Source organism: Nilaparvata lugens, chromosome 3 (genome assembly GCF_014356525.2).
Source record: "Nilaparvata lugens isolate BPH chromosome 3, ASM1435652v1, whole genome shotgun sequence".
Classification (NCBI taxonomy): domain Eukaryota; kingdom Metazoa; phylum Arthropoda; class Insecta; order Hemiptera; family Delphacidae; genus Nilaparvata; species Nilaparvata lugens.
Genome location: NC_052506.1, coordinates 39,862,107 through 39,888,742, shown reverse-complemented (window position 1 = coordinate 39,888,742; position 26,636 = coordinate 39,862,107). Strand labels below are relative to the sequence as shown.

The 26,636-nt window shown below is 34.4% G+C and overlaps 2 protein-coding genes across 6 annotated transcripts in view; both read left to right on the top strand.

Moving 5' to 3' along the window:
- The first annotated feature begins 11,280 nt into the window (after positions 1–11,280).
- LOC120350425 lies at positions 11,281–19,139 on the top strand. Of its 2 annotated transcripts, none has more exons than XM_039423778.1 (4): positions 11,281–11,835; positions 12,780–12,856; positions 15,519–15,587; positions 15,992–19,139. In XM_039423778.1, coding segments are annotated over exons 2-4 (987 nt in total). In that variant the 5' UTR covers positions 11,281–11,835; positions 12,780–12,854; the 3' UTR covers positions 16,908–19,139. The 2 variants fall into 2 exon arrangements, with proteins under 2 accessions (XP_039279712.1, XP_039279711.1); XM_039423777.1 differs by lacking the exons at positions 11,281–11,835; positions 12,780–12,856 and adding exons at positions 13,745–14,125; positions 15,084–15,152.
- A 3,488-nt stretch (positions 19,140–22,627) lies between these two features.
- Positions 22,628–26,636, top strand: part of LOC111051427 (U2 small nuclear ribonucleoprotein auxiliary factor 35 kDa subunit-related protein 1) — a 97,155-nt gene continuing 93,146 nt past the window's right edge. For 2 of the 4 annotated variants that reach the window (XR_005570762.1, XM_039423774.1), the window contains exon 1: positions 22,628–22,889. Coding sequence is in view for 2 of the 4 variants with exons in the window: in XM_039423774.1 (XP_039279708.1) it covers positions 22,882–22,889 (8 nt within the window). In the remaining 2 variants the exon portion in view is untranslated. The remainder of the gene's footprint in view (positions 22,890–26,636) is intronic. The other 2 variants (XM_039423776.1, XM_039423775.1) reach the window with 1 other exon arrangement.

The window sequence follows — 26,636 nt, the reverse complement described above, 5'->3', positions numbered from 1 at the left end:
GCAGGCCAAATCTCAGTCCCAGCTATTTCTAGACATGATTTGATCTACTGTGTACTTTCCCATAAGATACCCAAGCCAGAACAGAAAATTATCACTTATAGAGACTTCAAAAACTTTGATGAAGCCGCCTTCCTGACTGATGTGGCTCAGACTCCATGGCATCAAATTGAAGCATTACCCTCAGTTGATGACATGGTCAAGACTTTCGAGGATTGGACTTTGACTTTGTATGACAAACATGCACCTGACTGAAGACATACTCAAGATGATGGGACGTAGAGACAAAGCACATAGAAAATTTAAAAAGACATTTGACTTGGACAGTTTGATAGAGTATAGGAGCCTTAGAAATAGGGTTAAACAGGAATTACGGAACTCAAAGATTAGGTACTTGAATTCGTTTATGTCAAACAATAGACAAGACTCACAATCACTTTGGCAGGGAATAAAAGAATTCGGGCTTGGCAAACAGAAATCGAATCCACAAATTGACTTACCATTGAATAATATAAATGACCATTTCGTTTCACACTCTAACCAACGCAACTGTTAAATTTCGATCACCACCATTTCATTTCTGTCTGTTTCTGCAGTTTGAATTTTGCACCACTTGTCGCTCTTGTTGAACAGTTTCTATTGTCATGTTGTTTTTACATTGTTCATCTATTTTGTCATGGTTTTTAATCATAATTTGTCTTTATCTTTGCTATCTTTGGTCATGGCATTTATATTTGTCATTTTGCATCATTTTCTGATTTGGTTTTTGTTAGTCAAGCTGGCTCTAGTTGGCATTGACTCATGTTCTTCCTTCCTCCCCGACCTACTTACAAAAAAATGTTGAAACTTACGACGGTAAACCCTTTCATTGCTCAAATTTTCAAGTATTTCATTAACTTTACCTTTGTTAAACCTCTCAGTTAATCTGCAGAAATTGTTCATTCTTTTGATACATAATTCATAAATTTCTGTTCGTTAGCTTTCAAAGGACTTGCAGTTACAAATTGTCTCATTTTCAAGTGAGGTTAATTCTACTTGTCTTGTTATTTGCCATTCCATTTCTGCTTCAGAAATCTCAAACGATTACTATTTGGTAAATTCATAAAATCTTGTTTAAAATAAACATTTCTTTTCAATGTCACTGTGATCATTGGTCAAGATCAATCGGTAGCTAGCTCCTGTTCAGCTCTACCCAGGGTTTCTTGTGTCTATACATATTGGAACTATCAGTGCAATTCAGAATTCTTTGGGTCCCCTCATCTCCAACACTATGTTGGGAAGGCTTTCTCGATAGTGAGCGATCTCCACGAGAAGTCACCTTCACTCTTCTGATCAGACTCGTTTTGGGTGAAGCGAGGATTGCTTTTCCTGGGTCCTGTCGCCCGCCTGTCTCCATCTTCATCCTGTGCTGGATCCTCATCGTTAGATGCTGATTTCCTGTGTGATGGTTACTGGTCCATCTACCTTGCCATCCTGCGCAATTCTTTGGGTGACCTGGTCATTCATCTCGGTCTCTCCCCACTTCATTGCCTGTGGTCGCACTCTCAAATCCTAAGTTGAGTATCATAAATTTAAAATGTCATATTATTTGCCTTTTTTCATCATAAGTTTTATTTTATTGTCAATTATTTTAAGATTCTCTAGTGGTTAATGTTGAACCCACTGAATCACTTACGTGCACTTTCAACAATAGTGCTTTACTCAACTCATGAACAGATTTATTTATGCAACAACTCAAATGTATATTACTGAAATCAACTGTCAAGTCAATCTTGAAGTTATCGAAGGTCAATTATTTATAACTTTGAATAATTCTAATGAAGATAGCACATAGCTGCAATTCATTGCTATTCATAGATAGCCTAACCTATCATGTTCTTTGTGATTTATCCAATGAGTCCCAATTTGTGGGCCATTTGAATATTGTCGGATATGACTTCAAACTATAAGTTGTATTATATTATATCTACACTTCTCAGGTACCATGATAGTTACAGTTCTTTATTTGAATATTGTGTATAAACAGAACCTATGAGTTCAGACAACACATTAATTGTACTAATTGCAATCTTCTACATTAAATGCAACCTTGATAAAAATTGAATACAATTACATTAAGGTATTACATATTATATCATCTCATATTCTACATTATTTTGATTGATTTAATTGCATATTGTATTGTTTAATAATTCTATCCAGAATCTTTTGTAGGTTCCTATCTTTTGTTACTTGTATTGGAAGTTAATAGATAAATTCACTTATTCTTTTATTGTCTTGAAATATTATTATCAGCATTGGCAATCCTAATTGAAATAATACTGAAAATACTTGTCAGGTATTCAGTACTCATTGGATTAACTGTCAAAGTTACAACATGCTGTTGTGTTACACAGCTACATCACCAATTGTGACTACATTGTCATAATATATTTTTGATTATTGATTATTCACTTCTCTATTAGGAATCTTTACTCTATAATCTTTGACTTTGCCAATGGTGGTCTGCTTATTTTTCAATTTAGGAGTAGGCACTCATGCTGAATGAATTGCAATATTGTTGTGCTAGTAAATCATTTATTGTGTTACTAATTGTGTTATTAATAAACTTCATATTGACATACTATTCTTATATTATGTATACAAGGTATTTTTACATTGATTTTCTTATTCATTAATTTCACAGATCAAATTAGCACAATTGATTTAATAAATACTTACTATTTGTATATCACTTTGTTTCAGTTTTTCTTCATTTCTTATAACCTAGAGCTACTATTCATGCTAAGCATTCAAACAATTTGCTTACAACAGTCTGATCAGCTATGCACACACATTGTTGGTCATTTTTTTAAGTACCTTTATGTAGGATCTGCTCCGATTATTTCTAGCAGTTATTTCAGCACTGTATTCACAATACAGTCCAGTCTTCATAAAAGCCAGATTTTACATGAAGTTTTGGTCCTCCGGGCCGGATGGCTTCAGCAATCTATGGATGAAATTCTATCTTTATCTCAGGTCCTCCATTCATTTCAAAATTTTAGTAACACCAAATAAGTTGTTGTATTCTAATAATTACCTTTGTTGTGATAAGTTAGTCTCTACCTAGGCTAATGCACTTTGTCTTGTGATTTTCATGAAACTGGCTGGTACTGTAAGGCATGCTGTGACATGTTAATACCAGAAACGACTGCGACCTGAGGCAGCACTGATCCAAACTGCATATGGGCCTGGAACAAGCAGCACAATCAAGCTGTGCTAGTGTATGCTCCCACTCACTCATTGGCTCACAATTGGACTACTCACAAACATGGACACATCTATCAGTGTAATGCAGTCTCAGTGAACAAAAATGTACCTCAGGTCGTATCAATCTTTTTACATATATATTTCAATCATAACATTCCATTCATATTAAGAAAAATGTCAGACAATGAAGAAGACTCTAATGGTGTACTGTCTGCACCACACAGTGTTATAGAAAGTATTGTAAAAAGTTTAGATTGGTTTAGTAAGAGTTATAGTAATTTTTCTGTAAATGATGAAGGCAATTACTATGAATTATTGACTGCTGAAAATGAAATAGCACAACTTAGAGCTGAGTATGATAAAATTAGTAAGAAATTGACAGTAGAGGAATTACTCCCACTCAAGCTGGAACATTTTGACATAATCAAGAAATTTATCACAATAAATTCTAGAATAAATGCAGGCTTAGCTTCTTTTGAAAAGAGAATTTTCCAATATACCTAATGTAGCAATTTCTGGTGTACCAGTGGTGCCACATCCAATCATTGCTAATACACCGCCAGCAGTGGCACCACCTCAGCCTCAGGGCTTCAAATTACCGGAAATTCCTCTGCCTAGATTTAATGGCAATTTTGACTGCTGGCTTAGTTTTGGATCTGCATTCACCAGTATTGTAGTTGACAATCCAACAGTCTCAAATGAAATCAAATATTTGTATTTGAAACAGGTTTTGTCAGATGAAGCTCTGAACAGAATCAGCAATGTCCCAGCTGGTGACTTCAAGTTAGCATGGGCTGCCTTAAAGGAACGTTATGATAGCACTATGCTGATAGCTGATAAACATGTCAGTGCTATTTTAGCTCCACCAGCTCTTAATTCCAAATCAGCCAGCTCATGGCACATATTTATTGATCATGTTAAGCTTAACATTGATGCTCTTGAGTCTCTTGATTTAGGTATTGAAATTAAGGATCTTCTGTATATGTATATTATTGTTTCACGTTTTGATGCACCAACACTTAGAGAATGGGAACGCCACAATGCTCTAGCAGATAAAGTCTCATTGAAAGGTTTATGGAGCTTTCTGGAATCTCAGCATAAAGTTGCTCAAGCTGTTTCATTCAACTTTTCAAATGTCTCACAGAATTCCACAAAGGCTGCTACTGGACATCCTAGTAAACCAATTGGTCAACAGCAAAATGGAAACAACAAATTCTCTAATTTTCAGAAGTCACTGTCTTGTCTACTCTGCAAGGACAATCATCACAACATATTCAACTGTGCTGCATTACTTAAGCTTACTCCTTCTGCCAGATTGGATGCTGTCAAGGAAAAACGTTTGTGCTTCAACTGCATTAGGCCCTTTTCGCGTGAACACAGCTGTTCAGGTGCTTGTCGTCAATGTGGTAAGGCTCACCATACCTTGTTACATAGAGCTTCATTCAATGGGGCTAATTCCAACTCTATTCAGACTTATCCCACTCGTAGAGCTCAAACTTGGGAACGCTCTACTAGCAACTCTAGTGGACAGGCAATTGACAGTAGTCAATCTACTATTGGTGAAACCAATGTAGCTCCAAACTCTCAGCAATCTATGACTAAAGTCACAGATCCGGTTGCTCAGGCCACTATCAACTCAATTTGTAATGTGTCTTCAACACACAGGTCCTCAATAGCAATAATGCCAACGGCTGAAGTCATTGTTATTGATGCTCAGGGTAAATCTATTGCATGTCATGCATTGCTAGATACTGGCAGTGACTCTTGTTTGATCTCTGAAGGATTAGCTGCTCATTTATCTCTGCCACAGTTGCATAGGAACACTCTAATTCATACAGTGTCTGAAAGTCCTTCTAAATCAACAATCATTCATGAAGTTAATGTTAAGTCATTTGATCAAAAGTGGTCAATTGCAGTAGAATGTCTAGTTGTAAGCAAAATATCACTCAATTTGCCACCCTTTGATTTGGGTATTACAGCATTCAAAATTCCTGATAATATCAAATTAGCAGATCCTAACTTCTTCAAATCCAAGGGAATTGACATCTTGCTTGGGGCATCTGTTTTTGGGGATATAATGTTACAGGGTCAAATCAAACTTGAATCAAAATCACCCATTTTACAAAACACAGTCTTGGGTTGGATCTTGTTTGGCTCATTGCAGCTTAAGAAGCCTATTGTGTGCCCACATGATGCACACTTTAATTTCATCTCCAGTGTGGACATTTCTAATCAGTTAGAAAAATTCTGGCAAATTGAAGAGCTGAATCAACAATTGCCACCATCACCAGAAGTAATCAAGATGGAAAAACACTATTTGGAAAATATGTTCAGGCTGGATGATGGTCATTTTATGGTCTCTTTACCTCGCAAAGGAAACTTCTACATACTTGGACAGTCAGAATTTCAAGCCAAAAAACGTTTCAGTTCTTTAGAAAGCAAATTGGCAAAACATCCAGAGCTTAAATCACAGTATACTGATTTCATGGATGAGTACCAGAAGCTAGGTCACATGAGTCCTGTTTCTGCTCCCAAGGATAATGAAAAGGTTTATTACATCCTGCATCATGTGGTCTTTAAACCAGTCTCCACTACCACTAAACTCCATGTTGTTTTTGATGCTAGTGCAAAAACGAACACTGACATCTCACTTAATGAAGTACTTTTCAAAGGTCATACTGTACAGCCTGATTTATTTGATACAGTTTTACAATTTTGCCTACATAAGGTTGCATTCACAGCAGATGTGGCAAAGATGTATAGGCAAGTGAGGCTCCATCCTGATGATAGGAATTTTCACCAAATATTTTGGCGCAGTGATCCCTCACTCCCCCTCCAAGAATATTGTTTAAACACAATCACATATGGTACTGCACCAGCTGCTTTTCTTGCCACTAGAACTCTAAATAGGATTGCAGAATTAGAGTCTGAACCTGAATCCCCTGTTTATCAAGCTATACATAGGGACTTCTATGTGGACGATTGCATTTCTGGGGGACCTACTGTAGAACAAGCCACACAGCTGGTGCAAAACTTGATTTCAACTTTGAGCAACGGAGGTTTTGAGCTTAGGAAGTTTAGGTCCTGCTCCCCAGAATTAATTGAATCAATTCCATCTCATTTAATTGAAACATCTGATATCAAACCTGTATCAGGCACTGATAATGGGTTTACTAAAGCATCAGGGTTATTTTGAATTATCCATTGATTCTAATGTGAACAAAGATGTACACAAGGTTGCAGTCACCAAGCGTGAGCTATTGTCAGTAATTGCAAGTATCTACAACCCATTAGGGCTTGTCAGTCCAGTGGTTGTGGTTCCCAAAATATTACTTCAAAAATTATGGCTATTAAAGCTGGATTGGGATAACAAACTCCCCTCTGACTTACTTGTAGAGTGGCTAAGTATTTTTCAGCAATTGCCAGATATTGCTCAAATCTCAATTCCATGTTGTGTTCTCACAATAGACACTCGAATCACTATTGAGTTACATGGCTTCTCAGATGCAAGCTCTACCGCTTTTGGAAGCTGTGTATACGTACATTCTATTTCCAGTGAAGTGCAAACTAGATTGTTTTGTTCTAAATCACGCTTAGTGCCTCTTAAAGTATTGTCAATCCCCAGGCTTGAATTGCAGGCTGCACTGCTCCTAGCACGCTTAATCAATTGTGTATTGAATGCTTTTAAAATACTTAACATAAAAATTTCACAAGTTTTCCTATGGTCTGATTCAACTACTGTTTGCAAGTGGATTCAGTCCATGCCTGACCATGGGGATATTTTTGTTGCAGTTAGAGTTGCTGAAATTCAGGAAACTACTTCAAAATTCAATTGGAATCACATCAAAGGCTCAAATAACCCAGCTGATATTGTTAGCAGAGGGGCAACCCCCTCTGAACTTTGTAAAAACAAACTGTGGTGGCATGGCCCTGCATGGCTGGCTAGCCCTCAAACTCACTGGGATTCATTTACCTCTAATTTGATAGTTTCTTCTTCCTCAAATGTAGCTTTAGTTAATTGTATCCCTAACCCAGTATTTTCAAACTTGATTGACCGCCTCTAACCCAAACAAAGTGATTAGAGTTACAGCCTACCTTTTAAGATTTGTATACAACATGTGCCATCCTGATAACAAGCATGCAGGTGAATTGCTTGTCTCTGAGATTCAAGATGCTGAAATTCGCATATTACAGTCAATTCAGGAAGAAGCCTTTGGCATGGAATTAAACCGGCTTTGCTCCAAAAAAGAACTTGATGCTGGAAGCAATCTTCTCCCCTTATTGCCATTCATTCATGATGACAATTTGCTAAGAGTAGGGGGTCATTTGATGCATGCTGATGTGCCATTTGATTTTCAGCATCAAATATTGTTGCCAGTGAAGCACAAATTCACTAAGGCTCTAGTGATAGCCACTCATCAGCGCTTAGCACATGCCGGCATACAAGCCACCATGGCTGCCATATGGCAAAGATTCTGGATTACCTCTACCAGGTGTGTTATTAAGAATATTCTACGTTCATGTATTAAATGCTTCCGGTTTTCCCACCTTAAATCAGAACAGATGATGGGCCAACTTCCAGCTATCAGAGTAGGCATCAGTTCACCCTTTCTCAATGTAGGAATTGACTATATGGGCCCATTTAACCTGCGTTTGGAGGTCCCAAGTCATGTTCATTTAGCAAAGCTCATATAGCTCTTTTTATTTGTATGGCCACTCGGGCCATTTATCTTGAAGTAGTTACTGAACTGTCCACCAAGGCTTTTCTTGCTGCACTTACTCGGTTTGTCTCTATAAGAGGCATTCCAAACTCTATCTATTCTGATAATGGTACTGCCTTTACTGGTGCTAATAACAAGCTCCAAGGATTGTACAAATTTCTTTCTGACACTCAAATTCAAAATTTTCTTCAAAGGTCAGCTGCCAACTGGCACATCCAATAGAATTTTATTCCACCTCCTGCACCTCATTTTGGAGGTCTCTGGGAGCGCTCTATCAAGAGCTTAAAAAATATTTTCAAGATTGTAACTCTCAAGCAAACTCTCAACTTTGAGGATATGTATACACTCAGTGCTCAGATTGGAGCCATCCTCAATTCCAGACCCATAGTTCCACTCTCTGAGGACCCACTGGACTTGGCCTATCTCTCTCCAGGTCCCTTTCTTATTGGGCGTTCACTTAATGCACTTCCTTGCAGGCAACCTCACACCAAACATGTCAACCATCTTGATCGCTGGCTCAAAATTTCGGAGATGATTTGCCAGCTTTGGGAACATTGGTCTCAAGAATACCTGGTAACATTACAGAAGAGGGTCAAATAGACTTCATCAGCAGATAACATTACCGTTGGAACATTGGTGTTATTGAAAGACTCCGGCACTCCACCTGCTGTGTGGAAACTTGGCCGCATCACTGAAGTCATAAGTGGTGCTGACGGTAAAGTCAGAATAGTCATGGTCCTGACTGACTCTGGTGTGTTCAAGCATGCTCTCTTCAGTATTGCGCCGCTTCCATTGGAAGACACAATGGATGACAATCTCATTTAACATATTTTTTTTTGGAAAATTCCTGAATTTCCCAACAGGGCCCAGCTTATGTTAAATTTCGATTGCCGCCATTTCATTGCCTCGCATTTCTGTCTGTTTCTGCAGTTTGAATTTCATGCCACTTGTCGCTCTTGTTGAGCAGTTTCTATTGTCATGTTGCTTTTACATTGTTCATCTATTTTGTCATGGTTTTTAATCATAATTTTGTCTTTATCCTTGCTATCTTTGGTCATGGCATTTATATTTGTCATTTTGCATCATTTTCTGATTTGGTTTTTGTTTGTCAAGCTGGCTCTAGTTGGCATTGACTCATGTTCTTCCTTCCTCCCCGACCTACTTACAAAAAAATGTTGAAACTTACGATGGTAAACCCTTTCATTGCTCGAATTTTCAAGTATTCCATTAACTTTACCTATGATAAACCTCTCAGTTAATCTGCAATTTTTTCAATTTAGGAGTAGGCGCTCATGCTGAATGAATTGCAATATTGTTGTGCTAGTAAATCATTTATTGTGTTACTAATTGTGTTATTAATAAACTTCATATTGACATACTATTCTTATATTATATATACAAGGTATTTTTACATTGATTTTCTTATTCATGAATTTCACAGATCAAATTAGCACAATTGATTTAATAAATACTTACTATTTGTATATCACTTTGTTTCAGTTTTTCTTCATTTCTTATAACCTGGAGCTACTATTCATGCTAAGCATTCAAACAATTTGCTTACAACAGTCTGATCAACTATGCACGCACATTGTTGGTCATTTTTTCAAGTACCTTTATGTAGGATCTGCTTTGATTATTTCTAGCAGTTATTTCAGTACTGTATTTACAATACAGTCTGCTCTTCATAGAAGCCAGATTTTACAGCAACAAAGTTGTCATTGCTAATCATATCGATGATCTTGAAGAGCAGGTTACAAACTTAGATTTACCAATCACTGATCAATTTCATTTCCATCCAATCTCAGATGAAGACACTTTCAGAGCAATTCAATGTATTCATAGTAATTCTATGGGTGTAGAGAAAACTCCTATTAAATTTATCAAGAAGATGTTATTTGCTGTTTTACCAACCATTACATACATTTTCAACAAGTCACTTGAAGAAGGCATTTTCCCTGAAAACTGGAAGTTTGTTCTGGTTTGCCCTCTAAATAAAGTTCCATCACCCAATAAAGTTAAGGATTTTAGACCAATCAGTATTTTACCTGCATTGTCCAAAGTGCTAGAAAGACTCATTCATGCTCAAGTTGTAAAATTTCTAGACAACAATAGTAAGCTTCATAACTTTCAATCAGGCTTTAGAAAATTCCATTCAACTGAGACAGCTCTGCTTTGTGTCACTGATGATATAAGGTTAGCTATGGACCAAAGAAAATGCACCATCCTCACCCTATTTGATTTTACTAAAGCATTCGATACTGTTGATCATACAGTCCTTCTGAATAAGTTGGCTATTCTTGGTTTCAGTCACAACTCGTTAGTTTGGTTCAAATCCTATCTATTAGGTAGGAAACAATGTGTATCTGTTGGTGACAAAAAGTCAACTTGGAAAAACGTTATGCATGGAGTACCACAAGGTTCGATTTTAGGCCCTCTCCTCTCCACTTTGTATGCTAATGACCTTTCTTCCATTATCAAATTCTCCAGTTTCCATACTTATGCAGACGACCTTCAAATCTATTTAAGCTGTCCCATAACAAAAATTAATGAAACAGTTGGAATAATGAATCAGGATATCAATTTGATAGTAGAATGGACAAAGAAAAATGGCCTTAAGCTTAATCCCATCAAAACACAACCCATTATAATTGGATATTCTCATCTTATAAACAATATTGACCTTTAATCGATTCACAAAATTAGTGTAGACGGTAATGACATTCCTTACTGTAGCTCAGTTAAAAATTTAGGCATTATTATGAATAATACTCTTGACTGGTCAGAACAAGTGAACAAAACTTGTAAAAAGGTATTCTCAGCCATGCATGCATTGAAGAAAATGCACGATATCCTCCCTAGAAACATTAAATTATTATTGGTTCAATCTCTCATCTTCCCACATTTAATGTATTGTAATTCTGTTCTTAAGATTCTACTTCACATGCACTGAGCAAGCTGAAAAACAAGCATTTTTCCTGTTCTCAGCTCACTAAAATCTCAAGAATGGAAGCATATATTGACTTGAAAATTTGCATGGTTCATCATTATAGTTTTTCCAAAGATGTACAATTTTTATTAATTAGTTTTTTCTTTTAGTTTTTCTTATTTTGGGAATTTAGTGTGATGATGTCATCTTTGAAGAGAAGCATCAACCAGCGTAATTAAAAAATCCAGCATATCGAGATTAACAACATGAACTCAAATCAGTTGGGGTTTTATTTAAATTCCTTATAATTTTTGTACAAATTGTGAAGAGAAATTGTGTGATGTCACAGAATTTGAGCTCAATAATGGCGGTTTCATTTGAAAATTAGTTGAACTGGTCTCTCCCCAGAATGCGCTACCGTTTCATTACCCCCACCGCGGTAACTGCGTAGCCACCACCTGTGGTGATGAACACGCCTTCCACCTACTACATCATCCGTAATGAATCGCCTTTTAGATAGAATGGGATTTGTTTTATTTGTTATAAATAAGATAACCTACAGCAAAGGCCTGTAACTTATCCATGTTCCAATATTTGAGTGCTCTTGGCATGTTTGTTTCTGCTTCTGCTATCATAGACAATATAGTATAAGACTCTGTGATTTCTTTATTACATGGTATTGTCATTTATGCTATGTAAAACAAGCACAGCCTTCGTGTATTAAGAAGTTTTATTGTTTCCAAGATTAGGTGATAATTTATTTTTCTTCATCTTTGGTTTTTGTTATGAATGTTGCTTATTCTACTGTGATTTGTAAAAAATGGAAGAAACATCACGAAGCAAACGTCACTATTCAACCAAAGGAAGAAAATTGCTTCTCAGTGCAAAACCGCTCAAACGAAGAGGAACAGCATTGAAACAATATTGGGCTTTAAAAAGGTAAGCTAATACTTTACAATATTTGCTTCAATTTTCCTTGGTAAAGTAATTAGTTATCTATAGTATGCAATGAAATAGAGTCAAATTGTGCCACCTTTCCATTTAAAACACTGTAGGCCTAATGTAACCATCATTATCAAAAGAAAATTTGGTGAGCAGACAATATGTCAACAAAATAGTCAAGAGTTGTATAGGTCATGTTCAACTCGTGGCGGTCGATTCAACAATAACCTTTTGGTTGACATTATTTTATAATTATTTTACATTCTTAGGCTTGGAAAATTTGGAAATGTTAGAGTTGAAACATTGAATGGATTCTCTATTTCATACACTGTAATGTAGCCTAATCTGAGTACCAATAACTTGAAAAAAATTCCTTGAATACTGTATAGGTCTATCTTAGTCAATGATAATGTACAAAGCCTAGGCTGATGGCTTTAGGTACCTTACTGTAATAAGTCTTGTAATAAGTAATGTACTGTAATAAGTTCTAATACTAATTGAACGTGTGTTAGAAAGTTCTTACTTCTGACTTACTGAAGGCCAAAGTCGTTGTCCGTCTGTTTGTATGTTCTACAATTACTAGAAAGACTTGACCAATCAGCTTCAAATTTTGAACACATATTCTTGGAACCTTTTATGGGTAAAATTCGTTGGACAACACAATTGACAAAAGTAATTTTTCATTTCAAATAGGATCCCCAATGAAACCTACTGTTAAATTATTCTCGTAAAGGAAATATTTAACTGTCTCCATAATATTTTCACTAACTCTGTATAATTTAAAGTTGCGGGTCTCAAAGATTACAATTCAACAGTTCCTGAGCGAGTTCTTTAACCAAGGGGGTCACTAGTACTAGAATATGCCTATTAAAATTAACCATTGTCTATCTGTGTAGTCTATATACTAGTAGTTAGATTGATCTTTGTTTCTATTATTCCAGGACCAAATTACAGAATGTCCAAGCACAGACTGAAGGTCTGAAGCCAATGATGATTCCAACAATCCCTCAATAATAATGTGAGTTAACTAATTATTAATCAATTATAACCAATATAAATTGATGAAAACATGACAAAATCATTATAATATGTAACATTGATTACAGAATATATTTTTCTTCCTAATTTGGGAATTTAGTGTGATGATGTCATCTTTGAAGAGAAGCATCAACCAGCGTAATTAAAAAATCCAGCATATCGAGATTAACAACATGAATTCAAATCAGTTGGGGTTTTATTTAAATTCCTTATAGTTTTTGTACAAATTGTGAAGAGAAATTGTGTGATGTCACAGAATTTGAGCTCAATAACGGCGGTTTCATTTGAAAATTAGTTGAACTGGTCTCTCCCCAGAATGCGCTACCGTTTCATTACCCCCACCGCGGTAACTGCGTAGCCACCACCTGTGGTGATGAACACGCCTTCCACCTACTACATCATCCGTAATGAATCGCCTTTTAGATAGAATGAGATTTGTTTTATTGGTACTTGAGTATTAAAACGGAGGCCACTATTACAAAACGCGCCGTGGCACATATAGAAGGTTAAATTGTTATAGATGTTGTAGTAGAACTATTCTAGTATTGTTGTGAGTCGAGCGTTATCAGATGGGTCATGTGTCTACTCGCAAAAATCCCCTCCAAGTAGGCCAAGGTCAGGGTCAGATGTGACTGCTAGCGGCGGCGACGATTTCAACTCCATCCTGACCGACATTGCTGCGTTCTGGGTTGCACAACGTCAGAACCAGGCGTCGGATTAATTCTAAACTTCACCTGTTAATCTATTAAAGTGTGTTCTTTCCAATTATGTAGTTATTTATGGTATCCCGTACGAAATATTTCTGTAGGTTAGGTGGCCTCCGTTTAATACTCAAGTACCGTTTTATTTGTTATAAATAAGATAACCTACAGCAAAGGCCTGTAACTTATCCATGTTCCAATATTTGAGTGCTCTTGGCATGTTTGTTTCTGCTTCTGCTATCATAGACAATATAGTATAAGACTCTGTGATTTCTTTATTACATGGTATTGTCATTTATGCTATGTAAAACAAGCACAGCCTTCGTGTATTAAGAAGTTTTATTGTTTCCAAGATTAGGTGATAATTTATTTTTCTTCATCTTCGGTTTTTGTTATGAATGTTGCTTATTCTACTGTGATTTGTAAAAAATGGAAGAAACATCACGAAGCAAACGTCGCTATTCAACCAAAGGAAGAAAATTGCTTCACAGTGCAAAACCGCTCAAACGAAGAGGAACAGCATTGAAACAATATTGGGCTTTAAAAAGGTAAGCTAATACTTTACAATATTTGCTTCAATTTTCCTTGGTAAAGTAATTAGTTATCTATAGTATGCAATGAAATAGAGTTAAATTGTGCCACCTTTCCATTTAAAACACTGTAGTCCTAATGTAGGCCTAACCATCATTATCAAAAGAAAATTTGGTGAGCAGACAATATGTCAACAAAATAGTCAAGAGTTGTATAGGTCATGTTCAACTCGTGGCGGTCGATTCAACAATAATCTTTTGGTTGACATTATTTTATGATTATTTTACATTCTTAGGCTTGGAAAATTTGGAAATGTTAGAGTTAAAACATTGAATGGATTCTCTATTTCATACACTGTAATGTAGCCTAATCTGAGTACCAATAACTTGAAAAAAATTCCTTGAATTTTTTCAAGGAATATAGGTCTATCTTAGTCAATGATAATGTACAAAGCCTAGGCTGATGGCTTTAGGTACCTTACTGTAATAAGTCTTGTAATAAGTCATGTACTGTAATAAGTTCTAATACTAATTGAACGTGTGTTAGAAAGTTCTTACTTCTGACTTACTGAAGGCCAAAGTCGTTGTCTGTCTGTTTGTATGTTCTACAATTACTAGAAAGATTTGACCAATCAGCTTCAAATATTGAACACATATTCTTGGAACCTTTTATGGGTAAAATTCGTTGGACAACACAATTGACAAAAGTAATTTTTCATTTCAAATAGGATCCCCAATGAAACCTACTGTTAAATTATTCTCGTAAAGGAAATATTAAACTGTCTCCATAATATTTTCACTAACTCTGTATAATTTAAAGTTGCGGGTCTCAAAGATTACAATACAACAGTTCTTGAGCGAGTTCTTCAACCCAGGTGGTCACTAGTACTAGAATAAGCCTATTAAAATTAACCATTGTCTATCTGTGTATTCTATATACTAGTAGTTAGATTGATCTTTGTTTCTATTATTCCAGGACCAAATTACAGAATGTCCAAGCACAGACTGAAGCCAATGATGATTCCAACAATCCCTCAATAATAATGTGAGTTAACTAATTATTAATCAATTATAACCAATATAAATTGATGAAAACATGACAAAATCATTATAATATGTATCATTGATTACAGAATATATTTTTCTTCCTAATTTGGTGAGTGGAAGCATAAGAACCTTTTTTACATAGAACATTCCTACAGACTGAAAAAAAAAAATTTGTATCTATACTATAGCATTCTCAAACATTATTGCATCCTATACAGTACTAAATTGAATTTTATAAATGATAATACGGTGGTTTCCAACAGGGTGGTTTTTATAGACATTGTTCAAAATGTTATTGATACTTGTTGAACATTCCATAAACATCATTATTTACATAATGTACAATGCCTTGTCTACTTTCTAGGACCACGGAATTTGTCGAGGAAGAGCATACAGAAAGCAATGTCATTTTCAGCACCACTTCACACATCATGTAAGTAGGCTATACTAATACATTTTCTCAGCGATTTTCCCAGTAACCGCTCTAACAATTTTGATGTTTCTCATATCCCAAATAGACATATATTGTTGGCAGTTGATAGGCTCTATCAACTGCCCCAGGTCACATATCAATAAAACGAACAGGGGCTCCACCCCATCCATGCAAAAGTTGATTTTCAATTCCCAATTATCAGGCTAACAACACAAGAATTTTCTATGCTAACTACTCTGAACATAAGAAACTGTAGTGAACTTAACTTCAGATTAATAATCAGAAATTCTGAAAAAAATCTATGCTGAATTGTAAATATCATAAAGGCAAGGAAAGTTGTATGAGTGTACCATACCAGATTTTTACAAAATCATCTTTAACATACATTTTTTTATGTCTTTCAGTGCAGAAGAAAGGAATACACCACAGTCATCTCAAAAAACTATCACCAAATTATCTCCTGTTTACAAAACGTTGGATCCGGTTATTGCTTCTACTTCTAAAAGTATTCCATTGCATCAAACAACTTGCATATCTCCTAAAACTTCAGAACCAGTTGCTTCTACTTCTGAAAGCATATCATCACATCCACCAACTAGCACAACTCCTAAAACTTCCGAACCAGTTGCTTCTACTTCTGAAGGCATATCATCACATCTACCAACTAGCACAAATCCTAAAACTTCAGTGCCAGTAGCTTCTACTCGTAATGAGATCGCACTGCCTCAAGCAACTAGCACATATCCTATTCCTGTGACATCATCTTCATTGATGTTAGAAGGTAGACGAATAGTGGACCTACATTCATTCATTGCTCAAATTCAGAAAATTGATGACCACTTACCATTTCATTGCAGTTTCAAGGATATGACTGTAATGAAAGAATGTAGAAAAGGTTTGAACTCTTGTATCACACTCAAGTGTAAGATGTGTAATATAGAAAAATCTCTTTGGACAAATGCCTCAAACGAGAAAACCATGGATGTGAATACATCAGCTGTTTCTGGTACAATCAGCACAGGAGGAGGTCATTCCCAGCTGGAAGAGGTTTTGTCATGCTTAGACATTCCTTGCATGTCTTACAATACATTTCGCAAGTATCATGACCGAGTAGCTGATGCCTGGAAGGAAACAGCCGAAAAATCAATGGAGATGGCAGCTGAAGAAGAAAACAATGAGGCAATTAAAAGGGGAGACATTGATGCTGATGGAGTACCTCTATTGATGGTTGTTGCTGATGGCTGTTGGGCAAAGCGCTCCTATCGTACCAACAATAATTCTCTCTCTGGTGTGGTAAGAATAATTTATTATTACTGCTAAATAATTATTTTCTATTATTATTAGCTATCTTTAGAGTTGATTGTCTACACGTTTCATCCAATGAAAGTTCTGGTTTGACGATCAAATAATAAAGTTAAACTTGAAAAAATTGTGGTCTTTAGTATACAGTATTGTGGCCATTATCTCGATAATCATTGTACATGAGATTCAACCATTTCCATACCCGAATGAATAAAAAGACAAAAAATTTGATAGAACAAAATGGTGAATTACAAGAGAACTAAGGGGAAATCGACATTTTTTCTCTATATCACTAATACTAATAAATGATAAATTTATAGTTACTTATGACTTCAGTAAATTATTATTTCTATCAGTGCCAATTATTATCATTTCTAGTTGAGCTGCTTTATAAAATATGCAATTAATTACAACATTATATGGGGGTGGTAAAAGCTCGTCAGCCATGCAATATGGGAAGATGAATGAGGAGGCTGCTCTCAAAAAAATAGCTGAAATAACTGGGAAGAAAATAATGAAATGTGGTCTGTTCATTGATGCAAATTCTCCATTTCTTGCTGCATCTCCGGATGGAATTTTAGAAGATGGGCAAGGAATTGTAGAAGTTAAATGTCCTCAGACCATAAGTCAACAGCACCCTAGAGAAGCAGCAGAAGGTAACATTCTAAAATTCTGCAAAATGAACGGTTCTGAAATAGAAATGGATACAAGCCATAACTATTATTATCAAGTGCAGGGGCAACTTCACATCACAAAATGTCACTACTGCTTATTTTGCATATGGTCTCCAAAAGGCACAGAAATTTTAACCGTGTACAGAGATGAACAGTTCTGGAATACAAAGGTATACCCACAAGTGACAAAGTTCTACATGGATTGCATGTTGCCAGAACTTGTGGATCCTCAGCATACACGTTCGATGCCAATTAGAAATCCAGATTGGATAATTGAGGCACAAAGAACACATGGAAAGAATCATTGAATAGGTACAATAATGTTTTATTTTGTCTTTGTATTATGAAGTTTTTGTATTATCAATCATGAGCCTTATAACGTGTATAAAAGTGTTATTTTGTTTTAGTTCTCTTCAATTAGCTATTGTTATATATCCAATGATACAGTATTCTATATGATAGTAGTATACTACTGTATCAATTATAAGCCTTATTACATGATGTTCTATTTTGTTTTAGTTTTTCAAGTAGGGGCCTATTATGTATCAATGAATCTTCTTTCAAATAATTATTATGGTAATAAAAATACAATGATAATAATTATATAATGCATTATTATCAATCATCAGCTTTTTACATTTAGGCTACAATAATTTTCTTATAATAATTTATTTGTTTTGCTTTTAGTTTTTACTTGAAGGATTAGGTATAGAATGATCAAAAATATTCATCAGTACATTATCAATTATAAACCTAATTACAACTATATAATGTTATATTTAGACTTTATTTGTCTTTGATATCTGTTTAGTTTTCTACCAACAGTTTCAATAGATAATTTGTTTTGCAAAATATAATTATATAGTATTGTGATCATTACTTCAATAATATTTCTCTATTACTAAACATACTCTACTTGTCAAGAAATGTATTCAATTTTATTGTGTCTGGAAAGTGTGGTAATAGGTAGACCCTATATTCTTATTGCTGCTTCTTCAAATGATTATTGCAAAAAGGATTTTCAATCATATCATATCATAAGAGTGGAAAAAAATAAATGCAACAGCTGTATGCCATGGGCCAAGTTGATGTATATTGAGCAACTTATGCAAACTTCTTTTTTCAAAGAATGGATTTTTTAGAAAAATGTTTTGTTAGAATCAACAGCAGTTCCCATATTTTCATCACTTTTACATCTCTTTTTGTCCCACTTTTTTCTTGGAGATCATAAAGTTTGTTATGTATTTTATTTTTTGGAAATACTGAGAAATGATTCTCAATTTGGGTTCTGAAAAATATGTATCCAAATAATATGGCTGAAGCTAATAGTTGAATAATATTACACTAAATTCAATAAAATATATTTACAATATTCCTAGTCTCAAATCCATTTGTTGAGCAAAATAATTATATAGTATTGTGATGATTGTCATTGCTTCAATAATATTTCTCTATTACCAAACAAACTCTACTTGTGAAGAAATGTATTTAATTTTATTGTGTCTGAAAAGTGTGGTAATAGGTAGACCCTATATTCTTATTGCTGCTTCTTCAAATGATTATTGTAAAAAGGATTTTCAATCATATCATATCATAAGAGTGGAAAAAAATAAATGCAATGGCTGTAGGCCATGGGCCAAGTTGATGTATATTGAGCACATTATTCAAACTTCTTTTTTCAAAGAATGGATTTTTTAGAAATTTTTTTGTTAGAATCAACAGCAGTTCCCATATTTTAATCACTTTTAACATCTCTTTTTGTCCCACTTTTTTCTTGGAGATCATTAAGTTTGTTATGTATTTTCTTTTTTGGAATTACTGAGAAATGATTCTCATTTTGGGTTCTGAAAAATATGTATCCAAATAAATATGGCTGGAGCTAATAGTTGAATAATATTACACTAAATTCAATAAAATATATTTGCAATTTTCCTAGTCCCAAATGAATTTGTTGAGTTATTTTAGTAGTAATAATAATAATAGCTTAAGTACTGTTTTAAAATTTTCTCAACAACAATACGGTACTATAATTATCTAACTTGTAAACTTCAATTTTGCATGATTATTTTCAAATAAAACTATGAAAATACTCAAATTATTTTTTTATTTACATTTCTTTAAACATAAATTGATTAACAAAGTAACAAAATAATCTCAAACAAGTGTTTGGTACTGCACGACTGCAGAGCAGAAGGAATAATTTTGAAAGACAGTTAGCAGGGAAGACAGACAGCAGCAGTCATGCTTGCGAATTCAATATTTTTGCCCATTCTTTCACAATGTGGCAACAGTGTTGTTTACACATTCTCTATGCCTGAATTGGCACGCATGCAGCGAGCACGCGAGCGTGAGCGTGTGTGTGTGAGTTTCTACAGAGTGTGTGTGCGCGTGTTTACTCCCTGAGGGCGTGAGCAAGCGAGTTGGGAGAACGGTGGTGGGAGGACCGTTGCTGAACGAAGAGAGCCATTGCTGAACTTGTTCCCCTCTTCGTTCAGATATATGGGAACTGAAATATGAATTCCACCTCATGTGAAGTAGAATCTTAACGATAAGCAAGTCACTCTGAATGATAAACTACAGCGTTGCCAAAATTATTGTCTATGTTTCGTCTACTCTCTCCAACGCCATGATCATATCACCCCAGCCCACATTGCTAGTCCAACATTAAAGCTTCCTGATCAGAGGCTTTTTCGAATAGTCAAGCTTGTTAGAGATATCTTGAAATACGGTAATCCGAACTATTTTAAAGATGATTTCAAATTTGTCTCTGAAGGTAGGAGGATAGATGTTTCACATACTAGAACCGGAGAAAGTACTTTAAGGATACCCAATCATCGAACTACTATTTTCACAAAATCCTTCTTAGTCAGTGCCTGTCGTGCATGGAATACACTTCCTGTTACTATCAGGTCTATTGAGAGCCGAGCGAGCTTCATCCTGACTTTAAAAAAACATATTTTGGAACAAATGACTGAAACTGTCCGGCCCTAGAACGATCACATGACAACCATCCCTCACCCATTCCACCAATATAAACCTTTGAACCATGTTATAGAACGAATTGTATATATATATATATATATATATATATATATATATATATATATATATATATATATGATATAAACTCATGCTATTTCAATTATCCACTGCATACTGCTGTATGTTACTGAAAGTTGATAACCCTGATCTACTTTCAGCCTACTTCATTTTATTAATCAATTATTTGATCTTATCTATCTATATAATTATTTTACTTTATCAATTTTCTGTTTTTTCTCTTTAATATTCATATTGATTAAAACTTTCACAATATTTCCATTAATAAATAAATCCTTAGTTTAAATAACGAAATTAACGTTTTGGTAGAGAGTTAGTGGGGAGGATATTTTTAATATTCTTTCTGAAGAATGGATATTGATATGTCCAAAGCTCCACCAATTCATGTAGATGCATAACAATATGATTATTATCTATAGTTATTACATTACAAATTGCTTTTTCATATCATATACAGTTCAATAATTATTTTCTTAGTCTATATTATGTAAATTCATCTATAATTTTGCAGTATTGTAAGTTATTGTATATAAGTGTATAAGCCAGTATATATTGTAATCTACATAAATAAAGTACTCAATCAATCAATCAATCAATCAATCAATCTCCAGGTGAATGCCTTCGAGTTGCTGCTGCATTGCTCGCCACTGCTCCTATTTGTGCTCTTTCCAGACGACCGTGAACCGAAACGAACACTCTCACTCGCTCTCATTGTGAGCGCATAACGAGGAGCTTAAGTGTTTTCTTGAGAAACTGCATTACACAGTTTCTTGAAGTGTCACATCAAAATATAACAGTTGTTATCTAACTGATGTTAAAAAACACTATAACTAAGTCAGCATATTGTCATTTCAAAACAAAAACCGAACCCTCAACCTCCCCTTCTACATTTAAAACATCAATAAACATAACTATTTGAAAAACCTCTAATCCCTTCCAGCATATTGCAATTTCAAAGCAAAATCCTAACCTATCTTTCCACCTTTGAAATATCAAAAAGCATAATTCTACCTGGACCCTAGGCCTTTCTAGCATATTGCAATTTTATAGCAAAAACCTAACCCAACCTTATGAAACATTATCGAATATAATCCAAAAAAAACCTAACCACTAACCCCTACACATTTAATAATTCAGATTTCAAAGCAAAATCCTAACCCCATAACCTATCCTTTCACATTTGAAACATCAAAAAACATAACTTCAACTGCACCCTAGCCCCTTCTAGCATATTGCAATTTCAAAGCAAAAACTTAACCTATCCTAATAACACATTATTAAATATAACCTAAATTATCTAACCCTTTCACATTTAATACTTTAGATTTATTTGTCATCTTTAGAACAAAACATAAACATGTGGTTCATTTCATGAACATGTTCACAAAAATGTGGTTCAAAGCAAAATCCTAACCCCCTAACCAATCCTTTTACCTTTGAAACATCAAAAAATATAACTGTACCTAGACCCTAGCCCCTTCTAGCATATTGCAATTTTAAAGCAAAAACCTAACCTATCAATGGAGCATTATCAAATATAACCTAAATAAAACCTAATCCCTAACTCTTTCACATTTGTTGAACGATAGACAAGGATAGCAACACCATTGCAAATCGTACACTACCATTATAACGTGGGCCTCACTATAGATACTCAAAGAATACTTTTGAAAACGATGTTATAACTGTGACTGTTGCTGGCCGTTACTCTGTTTCAGAGACAAAGTGAAGCTGCTCAATTTTTTGGTGGGTTGCGGTTTTCATGGCAGGTGGAACTCCGGTGACCCATTAGGATTACGATCGATAACTGAATTTCAACAAAACGAGATATTCTTATCATGTTTTATTCTGATAGAGCTTGATCAATTCGATAACTTATTAGAAAATCCGTCAATTCCATAAAAATAGAGAGCTGAGAGCATGAATATTTCAATCAAATTATAATTATATTGATTGTTGGTAAGACTGATGTTATATAGCTCCACACTCCACAGCTGATCAGTGACCATTTTCAGCATCAGCTGTTCATTCAAGTTTTCAGTTTTCCTTTTCAGTAGTGTTTACAAACTATGATCTATACATATGCTATGATACAAACCAAAATATAAAGTTGATCATGTTAAAGTAAATTCTTCTGTGTACGGTCCATCTAGTGATACGTGTTAAAATCAATAATTCATAACATTATTATTACATGAACAATTGCTGTTTTAAAACCTTGCTTTTAGTTGAACTACTGTAATGATTACAATACAAACATGGGAAGGTAAGCTTATCATATTTTTATTTTCACATTTCAAACAATAGCAAAAATTTTATCAGTTTGGACAATATTCTAGGTACTAGTTCAGAACGGACGCATCAGGATCAGGTATTTTAAAAGATATACTGGTTCTGTTCCTTTAAAAACTTTTGGATTAGATTATGTGATATTTTGTCCGACTTGGAACAAAATTTTATATTTGCACTTTAAATGGCTAAGCTCTAGCCGGTGAGCTCCCCATGTTATCTCAGTTATTATTGAAGATATAGACTCAAATTTCTTTTGAATGAAAGAGGAAGACAAAATAAAGCGCGCTAGCATATTTTTATACCATTTGATTCAATTTTAATATTAGAAATAGCTGTTTCAAAACTAACCTTATTTTGTAAAAAGGACGATTCTAAATTATAATATTATTTGTATCAACTATTATTAAAGATATGGGACTCAATTCTTTTAATGAAAGAAGAAGAAAAAATACGTGTCGGTAACTGAATAAAAATTCTAATCGATGAAATTTAATATTACCTATCAATATTAATAGCAAATATTTAATTTTGTCTGACCTATAATCCTATCATGTTTTTACTAGCACCATAGAGTTGTAGAGTTATAGAGTTGCTGCTCTATTCTCTAAAAGTCACAAATTTAAAGCATGCTAAATAGAGTTGTCATCGGTTTTTGAAATTGCTCGATAAGAAAGATTCCGATATCAACTTGTTCGATTAATGATTCAAGAGTTCAATATTTATTTTATTGTTATTGTTTTACAAACTTCAATTTGATATATTTAAATTATAATTTTTTAAATCTACATTTTTTCCCATAATTGGAATACTTTTTTTGAAAAAATTGGTAACCCCAATGGGTACTAAATTTGTGAAGTCTCATTTAGGTATTAATAATTAAAGTTTATTTATTTATTCAATCATTCAGAATTATACAACTTACAGAAAAGTACCACAGGTACTATTCCGATTTCAACTTGTTCGATTAATGATTCAAGAGTTCAATATTCATTTTATTGTTATTGTTTTAGAAACTTAAATTCGATATATTTAAATTCTAATTTAATCTACATTTTTCCCCATAGTTGGAATACTTTTTTTTTGAAAAAATTAGTAACCCCAATGTATTACCCCTTAGTAATATTGGTTCTAAATTAAATTCAGTTGATTCTTTTAATGATAGACTGTTTCAAAAAATTGAATCTATGATTGATGTGAAATTAAAAACATTTCTAAGTGTGACTAAGGACAATCATGAACATGTTCGTGTTGACAGCTTGAATAAAAGTGTAAAAGAACTGACTAAATACTATGATGGACATAATAGTAGTTTTAATCAGAAAATTGATTCACCCGATCAGGACAATAACAATAGTGACTTGTTGAATAGTGACTTGATTTATATGCATGATCAGTTAAATGATAATAATCTATCATCTTCTTCTCCATTCGTATGTGTCTCAAACTTACCTGTTCCAACAATCAATGTTAGTAAGTCTGATGATAACAGCTGGGCTTCAGTAGTTGGTAGGAAAAATAGGAAACCTAAAAACCCAGTTCCTGGAAACATAGGACAACGGCCTGTGAGTTCCAAGTTGCAGGGTAATGTAAATGTTAAAAAGAAGAGAAAATTTATTACTGGTAACATGACCGGTATTGACTATCTGACAGTTTTGGATCGTAAAATGTTTCTGTTTGTCTCTAGATTAACTCCTGATACATCTTGCGAGATCCTTGAAGAGTTTTTGACCAAGCAGGATATAAACGATTCTGTAGTTGAAAAACTCTCATCTAAGCATCCAAGCTCATACTCATCTTTCAAAGTTGGGGTTCCTGCTAGTGTGTTTGAACGTGTTTATTAAGCCGCGTTTACACCGGAGTTGGCAACCAATGATTGCCGACATTTATCGGCAATTTTGAGTTGCACGCATTAAAACAACTGCAACTCGCATTGCCAACCGTAGTTGGAGACCGATTTTGCGAGTTGGCAATCGAAATTTGGTTTTCCGACCGGAGTCGGTAAAGATCAAAGGCGGTTGCCAACCCCGGTTGGCAATGCGAGTTGCAGCGCTAACTTGAGTTGCAACTTGAGTCTGCAACTACCCCGCTACCCCTCCCGCCTGTTGGCTCCACGTGGTCGCGCTGCGTCAGTTCCTCAGTTCAAGCAGGCTAGTCGTCGTGACTTGTTGTGTTTTGTTGTTTGGTTGTTGTTTGTGCTAGTGCAATGTAAGCTATAATGTAAGCTAAGCTATACATTACTCAAGCTAAGCTATATATTTCTTAAGCTATAGAGTTTCTTTGTTTGATTTGGAGTTTTTTGATGTATACATTATTTCTAATTTTATGAATTGTGTTACTTTGGAACAATAACTTAACTTTGTGTTCATATTTTATTAACAAGTCACTACCAGGTTGCAACTTTTTTTGTCTAGATTTATTAACAATTAACTTTTGTCTAGATTTATTCAACTCAGTGCACAACGTAAACAAATAAAAGGAATCTAAAAATAACAATATTTAGTAATTTTCTTTCTTTGCTCACCTGTATCGAGGTGTACAGAGTACCTGATGATAGTAATTTGGATAATTTCTTTGAAATTATGTTCAACTTGCTTGATATGCTTAATAATAGGAATAAATCTAATGCTTCTGTAATCCTTTGTGGTGATTTTAATATTGATATTATGACCAATTCTACCTTCAAGATGGTGTTTCAAAATTTGTTACTTAGTTTTAATCTCAAATTATTAATTAATGAAGTTACCAGACCAGCCTCCACATTGTTTGGTTCAGGCTCATGTATCGACAATGTTGCCACTTCTATTCATGTAGATAGAATAGTTTCAACAGCAGTCAAACCTATGTTAGTGTCTGACCATTTTGCCATAATTTTTAAGTGTTCATTAGATTTAAGCTCCCATAAGACTGTTGTTTATGCTGATCATAAACCCAATAGAGTTATTCGTCATATATGTAATACTAATGTTATCCATTTTGAATCTTTACTGGCTGTAGTAAATTGGCTGTTTATTTTTTCATTTGTTTCCATTGATGATAAATTTGCCCATTTCCATGAAATTTTTGTTGGTATTGTGGACTGTGTTTTTCCATTGAAGAATGTTTCCAGAAGAACTTTTTCACATAAGGTAAAATGGTATAACAACGAATTAAGACAAATGAAAGAATTCTGTTTGATGTTGTATGAATTGTATAGAAGCACTGGTTTGCCCAATTATAGAATAGGTTTTAATAACTGTAAAAAACTTTTTAGAAAAATGGTGAAAGAAGCCAAACGTAATTACAATAATAATCGTATCCTTCAGGCTACTGTAAAACCCAAGATATTGTGGTCTATAGTAAGAGAGAATATGAACAAGAATGATGTATCGAAGTGTAATGTCAGTGATGGTCACACTCCAGATGGTTTTAATAATTTCTTTTTAGACAATGTTAATCGTATTGTCCAGAGTGTTCCTCCTGCGCATTGCAGTGTAGCACACTATCTTGATAAGTTTAAAAATTCTGTACCTGATGCTGTTAATAGTTCTTTTGTTTTCCACCATACTAGTGTTGAACAGGTTCATAACACCATTTTATCTTTAAAAAATAGTTCCTGTCTTGATGTTTTTAATCTTAATTCTTTTATTGTTAAACTTGCTTCTCCTTTTATTTGTGAAATTTTGTGTTGCTTATTTAATGATTGCATTGATGAGGGGATATTTCCTAAATGCCTCAAATACTC